The sequence below is a fragment of the Sorex araneus genome, chromosome 9 (assembly GCF_027595985.1).
Source record: "Sorex araneus isolate mSorAra2 chromosome 9, mSorAra2.pri, whole genome shotgun sequence".
In the NCBI taxonomy this organism is placed as follows: Eukaryota; Metazoa; Chordata; class Mammalia; order Eulipotyphla; family Soricidae; genus Sorex; species Sorex araneus.
The window spans coordinates 16,320,624-16,338,521 of record NC_073310.1 but is presented as its reverse complement, the minus strand read 5'-3'; the positions used below and the strand labels follow the sequence as shown (position 1 = coordinate 16,338,521).

The window sequence follows — 17,898 nt, the reverse complement described above, 5'->3', positions numbered from 1 at the left end:
GCCATGTGCAAGGCAAACTTCGGCCCTTAAATGAGAATTTAAATTTTAACCTTCCTTCCTTCCTTCCTTCCTTCCTTCCTTCCTTCCTTCCTTCCTTCCTTCCTTCCTTCCTTCCTTCCTTCCTTCCTTCCTTCCTTCCTTCCTTCCTCCCTCCCTCCCTCCCTCCCTTCCTCCCTTTTTCTTTTTTTTTTTTTGTTTTTGGGCCACACCCAGTGATGCTCAGGAGTTACTCCTAGTTCTGCACTCAGAAATCATTCCTAGTGGTGCTCAGGGAACCATATGGAATGCCCAGGATCAAAACTGGGTTGACTGTGTGCAAGGCAAGTGCCCTACCTGCTGTGTGCTATCTCTCTGGCCCCATACTTTTCTTTATCTTCTTTTTTTTTTTTTTTTTTTTTTGCTTTTTGGGTCACACCCGGCGATGCACAGGGCTCACTCCTGGCTCATGCACTCAGGAATCACCCCTGGCGGTGCTCAGGAGACCATATGGGATGCTGGGATTCGAACCTGGGTCGGCTGCGTGCAAGGCAAATGCCCTACCCACTGTGCTATCACTCCAGCCCCTTTTTATCTTCTTAATTCATATTATTCCTTCTGTTATATATATGTATATGTGTATATGTATATATATGATTAAGAAATATATGAATTCAAGGGGCTGAAGAGATATATAGGAAGTAAGGCCTTGCCCAGGCTGACCCAGGTTCGATCCACAGCACCTCATTTGATCCCCCAAGCCAGCCAGGAACGATCCCCAAGTGCAGAGCCAGGATTCAGCCCTGAGCACTTCCAGATGTGGCCCCCCAAAAAACCAAACTCAAAAACTAACAAAAGAAATACATGGGTGCCTCCCTCTTCTCTGTCCTGTCAAATTCATGGATTGTGGAGAAACTAGAGGGCTAAGGGAAAATCCATTCCTTAAAATATTTAGAAAAATATTTCCACCCTTCCCTTCCTGGCGTTTGTCAAGACTCCCGAGGTTTGCACACAGGCCTGGCTGTGCTCGCCCCGTGTCACACACGGTGTGGTGCGTTCCTGCCCCGCCGTAGTGTCCCCTGGGGCTCACCCCCACTGAGTTGTGGTTCTTGCACTCGTGCTCCCCAGGAATCACAGGCGTGGCCAAGGTGCTCTTTCATTGCTGGCTCTGCTGAGCACACCACCTGGAGGTGCTCTGGACTTGGGCGCTGGCCATGTCAAGGTTATTGCCATGGCCAGGGGTGCCAAATAACAGGCCCACTGACCCTCCAGGTGCTGGGCCATCCCCAAGGCCCTCAACTCTTTCTCATTCAGGGAGAGTCACTGATGCATTCAGGGAATGCAACCTGGGGTTCTTGCTTGCAAAGCGTGTACCCCCCAAACCTCTGAGCTATCGATCCAGCCCTAGATTAGTATTTTTTTAAAAAACCATATACAAAATTGCTACTCCCTCGTCTCCGAAGGCCCACATTGTAAGCAGGAGCACTGATACATGCATACCGGGACACAAATGAGAAGCTTCTGGGGAGCACCAACAGAGTGTATTTTTCTCTGAAGTTTGTGAACACTTGGTGGTGAGGATGGTGTTTGGAATTCCCAGTATTTATAATCTTTCTGCACTCGCTTTAACTTTTCCCTGATGTTTTTCTTTGCTCTCTGTCTTAATAGTTTACATCAGTGTTTGAAGTCATTTCTGCTGCAGCTAGATACTTCATCCCAAAGGTCCTTTGATCTCATAATGTACATCGCCCCTCTCAGATTCACAGTGTGAAAAAGAAAGGGTCTGGGATATCTTTTTCCAGAGAAGAAATCTGTTTAACATTGTTCATATCAGGATCTTAAGGACCTCAGGGTTCCTTGGAACATAGTTTGGGAAATGTTTACATTAGCACATACGGTTAAGTTTTTTTTTTTTTAATTTGGTTATTTCTTTCTTTCTGTTTTTATTTAGGGATTGTGATTTACAATACTGTTAGGGTTTCAGGAACACTGTGTTTCAGCTCCACCCTGGCAGAAAGACGAGATAAGGTGCATGCCTTGCACCAGTTGACCCTGATATGCTCTCTGGCATACCACATATGATCCCCCAAGCACTATCAGGGGTCACTTCTGAATCAGGGAATTTACGGAATTCAGGGATAGCCCCTGAGCATCACAGGGTGTGGCCCCAAAGCCATACCAAAAAACCCCAGCCTACTCCACACTTATTACCAGTATCAGCCTCCTCCTACCAAAGTATCCAAGTCTTCCTGCACACCCCATCCCGTTGGCAAGCTCATAACGTGTGTGCGCGCATGTGTGTGTGTGTGTGTAGCTAGAGCGGTGGAATGATAGTACAGTGGGTAAATCATTTCCTTTCACGTGTCCAACCCCAATTTGATCCCTGGAACCCCCATACTGTCCCCTTAGACCTTCCAGGGTTGATCCTGAGTGCAGATCCAGGAGTAAACCCCGAGCACTGCTGGGTGTGGTCCAAAACCCAAACCATGTTTTTCTCTTATAATCTGTAAACATCACATGTTTGCAGTACTGATACATTTTTTATGGTTTTAACATAGACAGTTACCTCACCTTCCCACCACCTGAATGCCCAACACCCCCACCAACATCCTTGCATCACCTTCAGTTCACCTCCTCATTCCCTACCTCCAATCGCTTCACCCTCCCAACCCTCATTCTACCTTTCTTGGCATTCTCGGGTCTGAAATTCAGGATCAAGGGGTTGCCGCCCGTTCCTAATCTTCCACTTCATCGTCCTGTTTCTCTTCTTACCATAGAAGAGTGAGATCATCACTATTTGTCCTTGTCCTTCTGACTTCACCTAACATGAAACCCTCCAGTTCCGACCAGGTTGCAGTGAGGAGCCTGAGTTCACCTTTCGTTCCTGCTGTTCCCTGTTGTGTTGTGCATACATACCCCGACTTCCACAGACATTTGTCTGTTACTGACATTTGGGTAGTGTCCATATCCTGGCTATTGTGCCGAGCACTGCAATGAACATAGATGTGTCTACATCTTTTCAAATCGATGCTTTGCTTTGGATTTTGGGCCACCTGGTGACCAGGGCTTACTCTGGCTCTGCACTCAGGAATCAGTGCTCGTGGTGCTAGGGGACCAACCTGAGTTGGCTGTGTGCAGGCAAGCACCCTACCCTCTATATGATTGCTCCGACCCCCTAAAATCATGTTTGTGTTTGAAGAGTAGATGAAATCTGACTCTCTTCTATGTTGGCATTGAACTGCAATCATTCTTTTTCTTTTTTAAGAAGAGAGGATGCTGCAATATTAGGATAATGTCTCTTACACTTCAGAACTATCTATATCTCAGTGTTTTACTTTAAAGACAATTTAGTTATTTTTTTTAGTGTCATGCACCTCAATTTTTATTTGTTCATTTAAAAAATTATTTTGTTTTTGTTTTGGGCCACATCTGGTGGTGATTAGGGCTTGCTTCTGGCTCTCTGCTCAGGAATCACTCCTGGCAGATTCAAGGAACCATCTAAGATGCTGGGGACTGAACCCAAGTTGGCTGTGTTCAAGACAAGAGCCTTACTTACTGTACTCTGTCAGCTACACCTCAGTGTTTTCCCTTTTTTTTTTTTTTGGTTTTTGAGCCACACCCAGTGATGCTCAGGGATTACTCCTACCTCTGCACTCAGGAGTTACTCCTGAGAGAGCTAAGGGGAACATATGGGATGTCAGGGATTGAACCTGATTTGGCCATTTGCAGGGCAAGCACCCTACCGACTCTACTATCTCTCTAGCCCCTATACCTTAATATTTTTTTTTACACCTCAATATTTTAAATACAGATTTTTAGAATTTATAGCTACAACTCACCTTGTCTAGGGCTGTGATGACTATATTTTCTAGAATGAAACCAGTCCTACGCACTGTCAATGTCTTGTCCATTGCCTTCATGATGTAGACAAAATATTAAAAACCCAAATTGTGTGCAACAATCTTGTCAGCAAAATTTATGTAGACCATTCATTTTCTTCTTTTGTTTTAAATAAAAAAATTTCATTAAAGAACTGTGATTTACAAAGCTATTGATAGTTGGGTTTTAGTCGTACAGTATTTCAACCCCAATCCTCCCACTGATGTTAACTTCCCTTCATCAGTGTTCCCGTGTTCCCCCTCAACCCAACCCCCAACCCATTCCCAGCATCAGTTTGACAGACATATTGCCAAGTTTTGTGGTTGCCACTTAGATCTCATGTTTTCAGCTTCGTGGATAGACCCTTCATTTTCAAGTGATAGTTCTCATATTCATAACGACAGCAGTAACCAGAATACATTATGTGGAACACATTAGCCATTTCTGGTATGAGGAAGTTGAGATGTATAACTTGGGCAATGATATTGGAAATTTCCAGGATATATCAGTGTTTCCAATTATTCTGGCAATCTAGGCTATGATTGATGCCTCTGTAAGCCAAGAAAGAATAGTGGTTGCACATTTGAGAAATTATATCTGTCTTTCTTCCTCCTCTTTGTGGGATTTATTCTTTTTACACAAATATGTCTGTCTTATATCTAATGATAGTATAGTTAACATTTTCATCTTTTTTTGTTAATAATTATTATTTTTGGTTCTTGTACTACATCTGGCTGTGCTAAGGGTTTCCTCCTGAATCTCTGCTAAGGGATCATTCCTGACAGTGCTTAGGGGATCATATGCGGTGCTGGAGATCTGACTGGGGTCAGCTTGTGTGCAAGGAAATGCCCTACTGCTTTACTGTTTCTCCAGTCCGATTAAATTTTTATTTTTTATTTTTTATTTATTTATTTTGGCTTTTTGGGTCACACCCAGCAATGCTCAGGGGTTACTCCTGGCTTTGCACTCAGGAATTACTCCTGGCGGTGCTTGGGGGACCATATGGGATGCCGGGGATCGAACCCGGGTCAGCCGCGTGCAAGGCAAACGCCCTACCCGCTGTGCTATTGCTCCGACCCCCCGATTAAATTTTTAAAGTAGATTTAAAGTCTATTCATGAGATTATGTGTTCCAGGTGTATGGTATTTTAAAACTATTGTTGGGAAGGATGAGTAAAAAGAGGCTGCTAAAATCTCAGGGCTAGGATGAATGGAGACGTTACTGGGCCCACACGAGCAAATCGTTGATCAACGGGATGATAGAGATACAGTGATTCCATCATGATCTATATACAAGTTTCGTTTCTGTTCACCTTTATTTGACCTATTGTTTTGGGGACCCCACCGGGCTTCCTCCTGGCACTGTGCACAGGGGTCACAGCTGGCGTTGCTCAGCTGGTCACAACTCAGATCAGCTGCGGGCAAAGCAAGCTCCCTATCCACTGTACTATTGCCCTGGCTCCACTTAGTATAACTTTAAATTGCCAAAGGAAAGCATGTGTAGTATTTTCGTTCATTCATTCATTTTCTTAGTCAGAAAGGCAACTATAAATATGTGCAAATCTGTAGCTATACACACACACACACATTCAAAACAGTATGTATGTACTTCAGTTTGCTGTCTTTCAAGGTTTGCTTTGGACTATGAAGAATGTCTTTATTCTCTTGAACGTCAGACAAGGTATTGCTCGGATTTTTTTTTTTTTTTTGACGTTTGTCTCATAGAGTTTCTTTCTTTGTAGATTCCTCTTTTTGGTGCTAAGACTCTTGGCCAGAGAAGTCCCGATGGGCCAGTGCTGAGCAAAGCGGAGTTTGTGGAGAAGGTTCGTCAGAGTAATCAGGCCTGTCACGACGGGGATTTCCACACGGCCATTGTTCTGTACAATGAAGCCCTGGCCGTGGACCCTCAGAACTGCATCTTGTACAGCAATCGATCTGCGGCCTACATGAAGATCCAGCAGTATGACAAGGCGCTGGATGATGCCATCAGAGCTCGGCTTCTCAACCCTAAGTGGCCAAAGGTAGAGATTTCACCTATGTTCAAAGTCCTTGTGTGCTGATTCCTGATTTTAATGTAACTTTATCAACTCACTGCATTTCTTTTTTTTTTGAGGGTGGGCACACCTAGCAGTGCTCAGGGTTTACTCCTGGTTCTACACTCAGGAATTATTCCTGGCAGTGCTTGGAGAGAACAGGGCTTAGGAAAAAAGCAGATCAAAGAGAGAGGGAGGGAGGGAGGGAAGGAGGGAATGAGACAGGAGAGAAGGAGGGAGAGGAGGGAGAGAGACAGAGAGAGCAACTCAAGAGGGAAGAAAAGCCAGTAGTTTTACATTTCTTTCTAGAGCCAGTTTTTTTGTTTTAATTAAAAAGGAATTTCCCCTCTCCACACCATGGTTTACAGAGTTGTTCATGATACTTTTGTTACAGGCATTGAGTTTTCCATCACCCGTCCCACTACCATTATGACCTTCCCTTCACCATGGCCCCCATTTTCCCACCCCCCCCCAACCTGCCCCCTTAACAGGCACAAAATCATTTATTTTGTATTGCTTGTTACAGCAGAGTGACTAATGGAATTATCAAAACTACTTCAGTCAAAGAAAATTTGTGAAAATTGTTGCTTCTCGGCGTGGGGCCATTAGGTCTCTGTCTGAGGGTTTAACCAAGCTGTTTGCTGCTAGCCGAGCCTTCTGTGGTAGTGGTTTTGTTCATGATGTTAGTTGGCTTCTCTGTTGCTCTCCCCGTGTAATTCGATGTGCTCCTGCTGGGCTGGCAGTATTGTGGAATTTGGAGGTGACTCGGCCGCGTGCTCCAGGCCTGACGGGGTATGTCAGTGGCCGGGAAGGTGCACGGCCGCCCTGTGGGATGTGGAGGCGGCTGCTCGAGCTGCCCGCCTGACTCTGCGCAGACCCCGGAGTTCTCAGCCTGAAGACTCGTGTCCCTGGAATGTTCAGCAGATGGGCGTCTCGGCAGAGCTTTGTCCTGAGACAGTGGAGTCGGCAGCTCTGGGGCTGAGGCTGCCGGGCTCCGGGCTTCGGGCTTCAGCAGGGTGGGGACTTGGCTCACCCCCCTCATGAGGGTGCCCCAGAGAAGAAATACTTGTAAATGCTGGTTTATCACACCATTGGAAAGTTAGAAGGATGTTTTTAGGAGCAGACCTGGAGTAGAGATTTCTTCCCCTTCTCCAATGCCTGCTTTTGGACAAATAACTTATTTTCAAATAATTCCAAAAAAGAGAGTTGAGAAAAATGGGATAAGAATACTTACCTTCAGGCCAGAGTGGTCGTATAGCGGGAAGGGCACTTGCCTTGCAGACGGCTGACCTAGGTGCAGTTTCCGCATCCCATGTGGTCCCCTGAGCACTACCAAGAGTAATTCCTGAGTGCAGAGCCTGGAGTTACCCCTGAGTACCACCAGGTGTGGCCCCTAAACAAACAAAAACCCCAAGCCCAAATTTTCTAAAGATTAAAGATAATTTGTCATTTGCATATATATTACTTAGTTTATAGTAGTTATGGTTTTTAACATTTTTATTAGCATTCAAATTAGTAACTTATTGTAGCCTTAAGCTTCAGGTATGAATCACTGAAAATTGACATGTGCATAAATTGCATTAATTTTTTTCATTGAAAGTTCAATGATAATATTCACCATGTGGTTGTCTCCTTTGTCTGGATTTACCCACTTTTCCTTTCTGGTAACCATTGATTGACCTTATGGTCCAAAGGTTTATTTTTTTGTTTTATTTAGTTCATCTGTTTTCTCTCTACTACATATGACTGGAATCATATGTTTATCTTTCTCCATCTGGCTTACTTCAATCTCCTCTACATCCATCTATATTCTTGTAAATGGCAGGATTTCATCTATTTTTTTCAATAACTAAATATTTATTGTGTGTTATATCTTATCTACCCATTTGTTATTCAGTGGGCACTTAGGTTGTTTTTCTTTCTTGGCTATTATAAATTAACTCAATAAACATGGCTATGCATTTGTCTTATTGAATCAGTACTTTTGTATTTTGGGGGTAAATACGGAGGAGTAGAATAAGGGTGAAATATAAGGGTGAAATGAAATTTCTATTTTAATTTTTTTGAGGACCCTTGCTGATAACCACCATGATGGCACTGATGCTCATTTCCACCGACAGTGTCAAATGGTTCTCTCTTCCCCACATCCCTTCCAACACTCCTTTCTTTCCTATAGGACAGAGGTTCTCAAACTTGTTTTACTACCCCCTTTACAGAAAAAGAAAATCACTCAGCACCCCCTTGGAAATGTGCCTTCTTTAAGCAAAACAGAATGAGCTCCCCACAGTTTTACAATTTTGCCCAGAGCCACACCTCCCCAGTGGGTTGGTCCATCCCCTGCCACACACTCTGGGAACTGCTGCTTTAGGACAACAGGCATTCCCACTGTTGAGGGGGTGTCTCATTGTAGTTTTGAGTTGCATTTCCCTGGAAAGAAAGATGATGAACATACTAACTGTCTGGTGTTCTCTTCTAAGCAGTGTCTATTCAGGTACTCTGCCTATTTCTCATGGTGCTTTCTTCCTCTTTGGGCGTGAATTCTGTCTATATTTCAGACATGCATCCCAGGTCAGATGTGTGACTTGCAGATATCTTCTCCCAGTCAGTCGAATGTCTATTTGTTTTTTGCTTTTTTTTTTCTTTTCGGGTCACACCCGGGGCATGCATAGGGGTTACTCCTGGCTCTGCACTCAGAAATTACTTCTGGTGTTGCTTGGGGGACCATATGGGATGCTGAGAATCGAACCCAGGTTGGCGTCATGCAAGGCAAATGCTCTACCCGCTGTGCTATCGCTCCAGCCCTATGTCTTTTTGTTTTGAAGCAAGTTTCTTGAACTGTGCAGAACTTTTGTAGTATGATGCAGTTCGTTTGTTCTTTTTGTTTTCCTTGCCATTGCAGTTAAGTCCCTAAACATGTCTTTGGGCTGATATTAGTCTAGCACCTGCTTCCTTTCATGTACTTCATGGTTTTAAATCTCACATCCAAATCTTTAGTCCGTTTTCGATTAATTTTTGTACAGGGTCTTAGTGGTTAGTTTCATTCTTTTGCATGTGGCTGTCCAGGCTTTCCAACTCACTTTTTATTTTTCTGAGATACTTTCCTTGCTCCATCATAAACTCTTGGCGCCTATGTTGTAAATTATATATACATATATGGTTTTATTTCTGGTTGTCAGTTCTGTCCCATTTCTCTAATTTTATTGTTTGATTTTGGGGAGAGGGGCCTCATCTAGCTGTACTGAGGGTTTACTCCTGGCCCTGGGCTCAGGAAGCACTCTTGGTGGGGTTTGAGGGACCACATGTGGTAGGGGGGTTGGAACCCGAGTCTGCCACATGTGAGAAAAACACCTTAGCCCCTAACTAGCCACTCTCTAGCCACTTTCTGTTTATACTGTTTCAATTACTATTGCTTTGTAATAGTTTGAAATTTTTTTTTTTTTGGCTTTTTGGGTCACACTTGGCAATGCACAGGGGTTACTCCTGGCTCGTGCACTCAGGAAATACTCCTGGCGGTGCTCAGGGGACCATGTGGGATTCTGGGAATGGAACCTGGGTCGGCCTCATGCAAGGCAGACACCCTTTCCGCTGTGCTATCGCTCCAGCCCCTGTAATAGTTTGAAATTTGGGAGGCTAATACCCACATTTCTGTCCTTCCCCCGCCCCTCAGTTGTGTGGGCCTTACAGTTTAGTGCTTAGGCTTGTGTCTCTCCCCCTCACCCCGCCCTGCCTCAACCCTGCCCCACCTCTCTCCCCTGCCCCTTGATGGCAATTGTAAGTTCTTGTCGGGTATTTTGCAGATCACTTAGATTTTTTTTTTTTTAAATCTGTACATGATCCTGTTTTCTGCAAGCATTAATTAGTCTACTTCTTCCACTCTTCCACATATGCCTTTTACTTCTTTTCCTTGCTTTATTGTGCTACTTGGAATATCCCGGATGGTTTTGAATAGAAATGGTCAGAGGGAACTTCCTTTGTTTCCTGGGAAGCTTTGAGCCTTTCATTGTTGAGAACACTGACCTCAGCCAGGTGGAGGATGGTGGGGATGCTCCCTTCAATTTCTGTTGTGAATGAATGTCTAGAAATTCTAGTTCCCCCCACTTAATTTATTAGTGGGTGGATTATTTACTTTCAGTTTTTTCAGTTTCTTTCCTTCTTTCCTTCATTGTTGTTGATGCAGTGACTTAGACGTCACAGGTACCTGGCTGTGAAACTTGCACATTTGGTTTTGGTGCTCATAGTGGATGGCAGGGGGTCCACCCAGGTCATTTGGGTGCTTGTACTTAGCATCTTCTCGCCAGGACCCACACACTTTCGTTTCCAGTGCTTTCACGCATGCTTAGTGGGGGTCACACTCCTTTAATTCTGGTTTTTGTGCACAGTGTGGCTGTAGTATTCACGAGGACCCCTTTGGTACTCACATAGGAACTTGCCCTCCCTGTGAGTTTGCTCATGCTACAGTGAGGAGGTCACTTGCCTTGCCTTCAGCCCCACCCAGCCCCACCCCTGGCACCACAGATGGTCCCCTGAGCCCACCACCAGAAGTCATCCCTGAGCACAGAGCAAGGAGTAAACTCTTGTACTGCCTGGTATGGTCCCCCGGAAGACCCCCCCCCAAATTGTGAATAACATTGACTTTTTTTGTTTTTTTTTTTTTTTGGGTGGGCAGAGTGTGGTACTGAGGGTCAAACCCAGATGGGCTGTGTACGAGGCGAGCAGCCTTTCCCTGAACTATCTCTCTAGCATAAACTTTGAATAACATTAACTTTCATTCTTTTAATTTCTGTTGACTCTACAGTGATGTGTATTCCTCTTAGTATCGCTAATTTATATCTTTTAAAAAAATGTTATAATTGACTGCCTCCAGACAAATTTATATCTTTCCAGATGATAAACTAATAGTTTGGTTTTCTTTTTTTCTTTGTTTCTTAAAAGATAACTATCCACTGTACTATTACTCCGACCCTCCAGTTAAAAAATTTAAATATATAAGTAAAAGTTATAGCTATTTTGACAATGGACTATATATAATATATGTAAAAAGGAATAACTAATAAACAAAGTGACCTCAAAATAAAGTTTAAAATAAAATACCTTGACAGTCTAACACATTTCAACAGTTATCTGAATAAACACATGAACCAAGTCAACATAAGTTCTTTTTTGAATATTTTATTTTGATTATATTTTTATTTATAAATTTATAAATATTTATGAATATTTTTATTTCAATTAAATTTATACTCAATTAAATTAAAGTAACCTGGGGGCCGGAGCGATAGCACAGCGGGTAGGGCGTTTGCCTTGCACGCGTTCGACCTGGGTTCGATCCCCGGCATCCCATATGGTCCCCCAAGCACCGCCAGGAGTAACTCCTGAGTGCAAAGCCAGGAGTAACCCCTGAGCATCGCTGGGTGTGACCCAAAAAGCCAAAAAAAAAAAAAAATTGAAGTAACCTGGTTACAATCGTGTTACTCTTTGTGCTCTTGGTATTATTTGGGGTAGAGGATCTCGCAGACAGCGCCTGGGACCCCCTGGTTCTTCTCAGTTCTCAGCCAGCAGGGCCCACGGGGGTCCAGCCATGGCCACACTCGGGCTGGGGAACTGCATACTATCAGTTCAGATCAGACTGGGGGTCAGCCACATGCAGGGCGTGTACCTTAACTGTGCTCTCTCCCCAGGATCTAAATTAAAGAATCTAACTTAGGTGGGGCTGGAGCAATAGCACAGCGGGTAGAGCGTTTGCCTTGCACGCGGCCAACCCGGTCGATTCCCAGCATCCCATGTGGTCCCCTGAGCACCACCAGGAGTAATTCCTGAGTGCAAAGCAGGAGTAACCCCTGTGCATTGTCGGGTGTGACCAAAAAAAAGCAACAACAACAACAACAAAAAGAACCTAACTTAGGTTCTTAATAGCCTTGCTGTACTTCAGTTAGCAAGAAGGAAGTATGTTCACCAAAGGAGATCAGATCAGAAGGCATCTCTCTTGGAAAATACAGTAATAATATCAGTGTTTGAGAATATCATCTACAGGTAATGTTTAAGTAAAATGAAAATCAATTCTTTTAATAGCGCTCTTCAAAACTAAAATATTCACCAGTTTCCTGCAAGGAAAAAAATCATTACATTTTATCAATAACTAGATTTATTTAGTGACTCCACTGTTGCTATAATAATTCAAACACAAAATAAGCACATTAAGGCAAAAATTAAATACCACAAGATTAACAAAACAAACAAAATAAGGATTTGCAGTTTTGGTTGTAGTAATATTTGAATTTCCAAAAAGACTGACATCATTTGTGGAGCCGTTTTCATAACCTGTGATCTAAAATGGGCATGTTTGGGGCTGGAGCAATAGCACAGCAGGTAGGGCGTTTGCCTTGCACGCGGCCGACCCGGGTTCGAATCCCAGCATCCCATATGGTCGCCTGAGCACCGCCAGGGGTAACTCCTGAGTGCACGAGCCAGGAGTAACCCCTGTGCATTGCCGGGTGTGACCCAAAAACCGAAAAAAAAAAAAAATGGGCATGTTTGAGTTTCTGTTTTGATGTCTGGTCTTGAGACGATGGGAAAACAGTTTTGTGGATGAGGGTGAGAAGCCTGGGGGTAGTTTTCTCTTTTCAGGAACTCAAAACTCAGCAGCAAACTTTCATTACAGGACACAAGGCAGATAGAAACCTTTAAAAGTGGAGTGTCCAAATACATTTTAAATAATATCACACAGCTCAAGTCTGCTGTTCACTCAGCAGCTATCCAATACAGATGACGAGCTTTCACTTCATTCAGGAGCATGCTCACTCCCCTGAGTGATAGATAGAGACATCTGGGACATCTGGGAGCTAGAAGTGAAACTTGTCAACTGCCACATTATTTATCACGTGGTCCTTAGAACATGCTTCTATCATGACAAACATCTGAAAATCGAAACGGTTGAGCTCCTATTTCCTGAAATTCCTTTACAGCAAAACTTCCTTTCTTGTCAGACTTCCTGAATCATTTCCTAAGGACCAGGCTCCCATCTTAAAGGAGTTGGTTCCCCCCCCCACACACAAAAGCCTGGTTGCCAAGGCGATGCTGTGGCCTCCCCATTACCCCAGGCCACCGACACTTGGAAAAAACTGATTGTTCCTCTTAAATCAACATGGTAAAATTAAAACTAAATTTATACATAAGTGAAAAGAAACAGTGAGCTTGAGACTCTTTTCAATTCCAAATAGAAAAAAGATGCCAAATAGTGGCAGTTAGAAAAAGCTGTGGGTCTTTATTAGTGGGGTTGCTCCTCAGTGGCGTTCAAGGCCAGTTGTGGAGACACTGTTGCCATGTGACCCTCACGGTTCAGAGCCGAAGCCCCATTCTGGTGTTGTTTGGGCTCCGGGATGCTGGCGGGGCCGAGGCTAGTGCGGGGGCCTCCCCCACACAAGCCACGTCGTCCAGACCTCTGAGCTGTCTGTCTCTCAGTCCCTATAGACTTTTTTTTTTTTTTTTTTACTTTTTGGGTCACACCCGGTGGTGCTCTGGGGTTACTCTTGGCTCTGCACTCAGGAATTACTCCTGGCGGTGCTCAGGGGACCCTATGGGATGCTGGGGATCGAACCCCAGTTGGCTGTGCGCAAGGCAAAAAGCCCTACCTGCTGTGCTATCGCCCCAGCCTGCCTATAGACTTTTCTTGAGCAACAAGGAAACAAAATTATTTTGTGTCTTCTAATGCACTTACACAAGAAAAGACAAACCACTCCCCAATTTTACCTCATCAATTTTTATCCTCTCACATAAAAAATTAAATTTATATGTTAACAATATGAATCATTATAGCTATTAAAATTATTTTTTATTATTAAAATCTAATGTTATTTTAATTATAATTATAATAATTACAATTATTATAATTAAAAATAGCAGAGAAAGATAAGCTTAGTGTAGGGGCTGGAGAGATAGTACAATGGGCAGGGTGCTTGCCTTGTGCAGGCAGTTGGATCACCAGTACTCCATATGGCACTCAACCCCACAACTCACTCTCACTCTCCCTCTCTCTCTCCCTCCCTCGCTCTCTCCCTCGCTCTCTCCCTCCCTCTCTCTCTCTCCCCCTCCCTCTCTCTCTCCCTCCCTCTCTCCCTCTCCCTCCCTCTCTCCCTCTCCCTCTCTCCCCCTCCCCTCCCCTCCCCCTCCCCCTCTCTCTCCCTCTCTCCCTCTCCCTCCCAGGAGTGATCCCTGTGCACAGAGCCAGGAATAAGCCCTGAACAGTGCTGGGTGTGACCCCCCAAACAAAAGGAAGAGTAGAAAACATCAATAAACAGAGTGCAAAGACAACTACTGTATCACTGTCATCCCGTTGTTCATCGATTTACTCGAGTGGGCCTCAGTAACATCTCCATCCCACCCCTGAGATTTTAGCAGCCTCTCCTTACTCATTTTTCCCAACAATTGGAGGCTCTTTTCAGGGTCAGGGGAGTGAGACCTGTTATTTGTTACTGTATTTGGCATATCGGATATGCCACAGGGAGCTTGCCAGTCTCTTCCGACAAAGACAGTACTTTAAATTTATCCCTTTTCTTGAAAAACAGAAAACAAAAACAAAACCCACGTCGGTGACCTTCTTAGCACAGTAGGGATATGCCTGTTTAGTAAAAAGAGGAGCAGAAACTTAGTGCAGGCATGAAGGCCTTCGGCTGAAAATTTCTGGGAGGCACCCTCAGACCTTCTGAGCACTACTTGGGGTGCTTTCCCCTCCCTCCCCGACTAAATAAAACGTGTGGTGTACGTGTGTGTACATATGTTCATGTATGCAGAATTATAGATATGTTACATAAGACCTCAAAATACTTAAACTAGATAAAAGCTTTATCTAGGGCTAGAATGGGGGATGGGCTGAGAACAGATAAACAAATGTCATTTTTGTTTGAAATTTTTCCAAAAGCAATTTTTGGTTCCTTTTGTAATTAATTCTGTGTGCGCATGTATAGTTTGTAGATTAACTTCAAATTTAGTTTCAAATGCATACAACTAATAAGAACGGTAAAAAAAAATTATATAAGGGACCAGAGTTGATAGTACAGCAGCGAAAATACAGAGGTAGTATGTGGCTGACCTGAGTTTGATCCCTGGAACCCAGTATGGTTCCCTCGGCCCGCCAGGAGACACCCTTGAATGCAGAGCCAGCAGGAAGCGCACCACCAGGTGTGGCCCAAAAAACAGGAAAAAGAAATCATTTGTTTGAGACATAAGAAATAAGGACTATATTATTAACAGTAAGTCAGTTATTCCCCCCCAAAATTAATGTAAGATTTGTTTTGATAATAAAAGCTATTACCCTTAAATTACCCTTAAAGAACTTCCCTTAAAGAACTTCCTGCCCTGGCGCCAGGCAGTCTTCACCGGGGCCCCCTTGGAGGGGAGCGAGTTGAGTCTCCCTCCCTGCCCCAAGCAGAGCTCCGGCAGCCAAAAACCTCCAGAACCCAGCCGCAGCCATGCACAAGGCCACTCTCCACATGCTCGGATGAGCCTCACACATGAAGGGACAGAGGAACCCAGGTATGCGGGACCCGTGGCTGAGATCAGCCTGCTCAAATCGGGACTGGGCCTCCTCCACCCAGATTCCCTGTTTTCCAGTAGCGTGGCAGTCACACCCACAAACTGCCCCTGGCGCCATGTAAAGTCATCAACGGCTAAGATCCACAGACTATAAAACAAAGTTCTCGGAAAAGAGTGATGTAGAATCTCACATGGCAGAGCCTGGCAAGCTACCTGTGGTGTATTCGATATGCCAAAAACAGTAACAATAATGGGCCTCATTCCCCTGATCCTGAAAGTGACAGGGACGAATGGAGATGTTACTGGTGCCCACTCAGGATGACAATACAGTGATACCTTAAAGTTGACTGACAAGTTTCACTTATGAAAAACTCAAGTTACCCTTGAAGAGATGCATTACATTCTTCCATAGAAACCACGTTTCCTGACTATTGTTTCATCTGCCTACTAAAAGCTTCTGAATAACTGAAATCTTACTCTCGTAAAAGCAAGAACAGGGCCAGAGGGGAGGCCCAAGGGGCTGACCTTGTGCTTTATATACAGGAGGCCTAGTCTGATCCCTGCCACCACCTGGTCCCCAAGCACAGCCAGGAATGATGCCTCAGCAAGGAACTGGGAGTAGCACCCAAAGCACCACCAGGTGTGACCCCAACACACATAAATATGAGATTGGGGGGAGAGAGATAGAGAGGAGAGAGGAGAGAGAGAGAGAGAGAGAGAGAGAGAGAGAGAGAGAGAGAGAGAGAGAGAGAGAGAGAGAAAACACACATCAAGAAGCTAGTCAAGGTGTTGGAGAGATAGTATAGCAGGTAGGGAGCTTGCCTTACATGCTGTCAACCCAGGTTTGATCCACAGCATCCACTGTGGTCCCCCAAGCACTGCTAGGGATGATTCTTGAGTGCAGCACCAGGAGTAGCCCCTGAGATCACCTGGTGTCGCCCCCAAACCAAAAGAGATATGGCAAAAAAAAAAAGATACTAGCTATAAATATTTACTGTGATTTATAACCTTAAAGATCCGAGTTCGCTACCGGGCCTGGAGCAATAGCACAGTGGAGAGGGCGTTTGCCTTGCACGGGGCAGACCCGGGTTTGATTCCCAGCATCCCATAAGGTGCCCTGAGCACCTCCAGGAGTATTCCTGAGTGCATGAGCCAGGAGTAACCCCTGTGCATCTCCAGGTGTGACCCCAAAAAGCAAAAAAAGGGGGACTGGAGCTATAGCACAGCGGGTAGGGCGTTTGCCTTGCATGTGGCTGACCCAGGTTCGATTCCCAGCATCCCATATGGTCCCCAGAGCACCGCCAGGAGTAATTCCTGAGTGCATGAGCCAGAAGTAATCCCTGTGCATCACCGGGTGTGACCCAAAAACCAAAAAAAAAAAGATCTGAGTCCGCTACCAATTTGATGGGGCTGAGGAATTATAGCCAGGTGATGAGAGGAGAAGGAGACAGCAGGGTGGAAGATTTTGACCCCCCCCCTTCCTAGAGAACTATCTTGCCTGCATGATCACAAATATTAGTTCATATCAGAAAACAGGAAAGTAGTTTTAGAAAGCCTGGGCTGGAGAGCACCTGGATGGGGGTCATGAAAAAAATTCCACCACCATGTCAGGTCGCCCACCTGCCCTGCTCCTCAGACTCACAAACTAAGTCTCCAAGGAGATGCAAACCAAACAGCTGAAGTTCATGGTCACACCAGTCTGCCCCCCTCCCCCCATTGAAAACTGGGGTGCGCCCTCAGGAGGGGGATTGGGTTGAGTCCCCACCTGCTAAGCCTGCCAGCTGCACCAACCCCCCACTGCTGCATCACCAGTGGCCGCAGCCTCACCCTACAGCTTCACTCAGAATCTGCAGGTTCTACAGATCCTGAGGTTTCTGCAAGGTGTGGCCAGGACAACCTCCAAATTCCGCAGTACTGAAATCCTTGTAGGAGCACACCTGGTTACATGGGATAGTAACATAGAAGCTAGTGACCCACAGCAAACAGAAACAGTAACACAGAAGGCTCAGCTAGCCGCAGAGGGCTTGGTAAGCCCTCACAGAGACTTAAACAACCCCTCGGTGAGATAGAACAATTTTCACAAGTTTTCTTTTACTGAAGTGTTTTTGGATAATTTCTTTAGCCATTTGGTTGCAACAAGCAATACAAGACAAATTATTGTGTGCCTGCTAAGGAGGAAGGGTTGGGGGGTAGCTGGGAAAATGGGGGCAATGGTGGAAGGAAGGTTATTTAGATGGTGTGATTGGTGTTGGAACATCGAAAACCCCTAACAACAATTATGAATAACTTTGTAAACCATGGTATTTAAATTTAAAAAAAAAAACACATTCCCTTGTGTACTGGCCCTCAGAAGCATGTGCTGATGTAACGAAATCTGTACAAGAATTTCTGTGTGTGTGTGTGTGTGTGTGTGTGTGGCCGTGTTGCCATACCCAGAGGCTCATGGGGCAGAGAAGGATTTTAATTAAATGTTTAGCCTACAT

The 17,898-nt window shown here is 44.7% G+C and overlaps 1 protein-coding gene across 1 annotated transcript in view; it reads left to right on the top strand.

Annotated features, from left to right (window-relative positions):
- Positions 1-17,898, top strand: part of TTC28 (tetratricopeptide repeat domain 28) — a 724,018-nt gene that overhangs the window by 28,823 nt on the left and 677,297 nt on the right. The window contains exon 2 of the mRNA XM_055146863.1: positions 5,597-5,875. Within this exon, the coding sequence (XP_055002838.1) occupies positions 5,597-5,875 (279 nt within the window). The remainder of the gene's footprint in view (positions 1-5,596; positions 5,876-17,898) is intronic.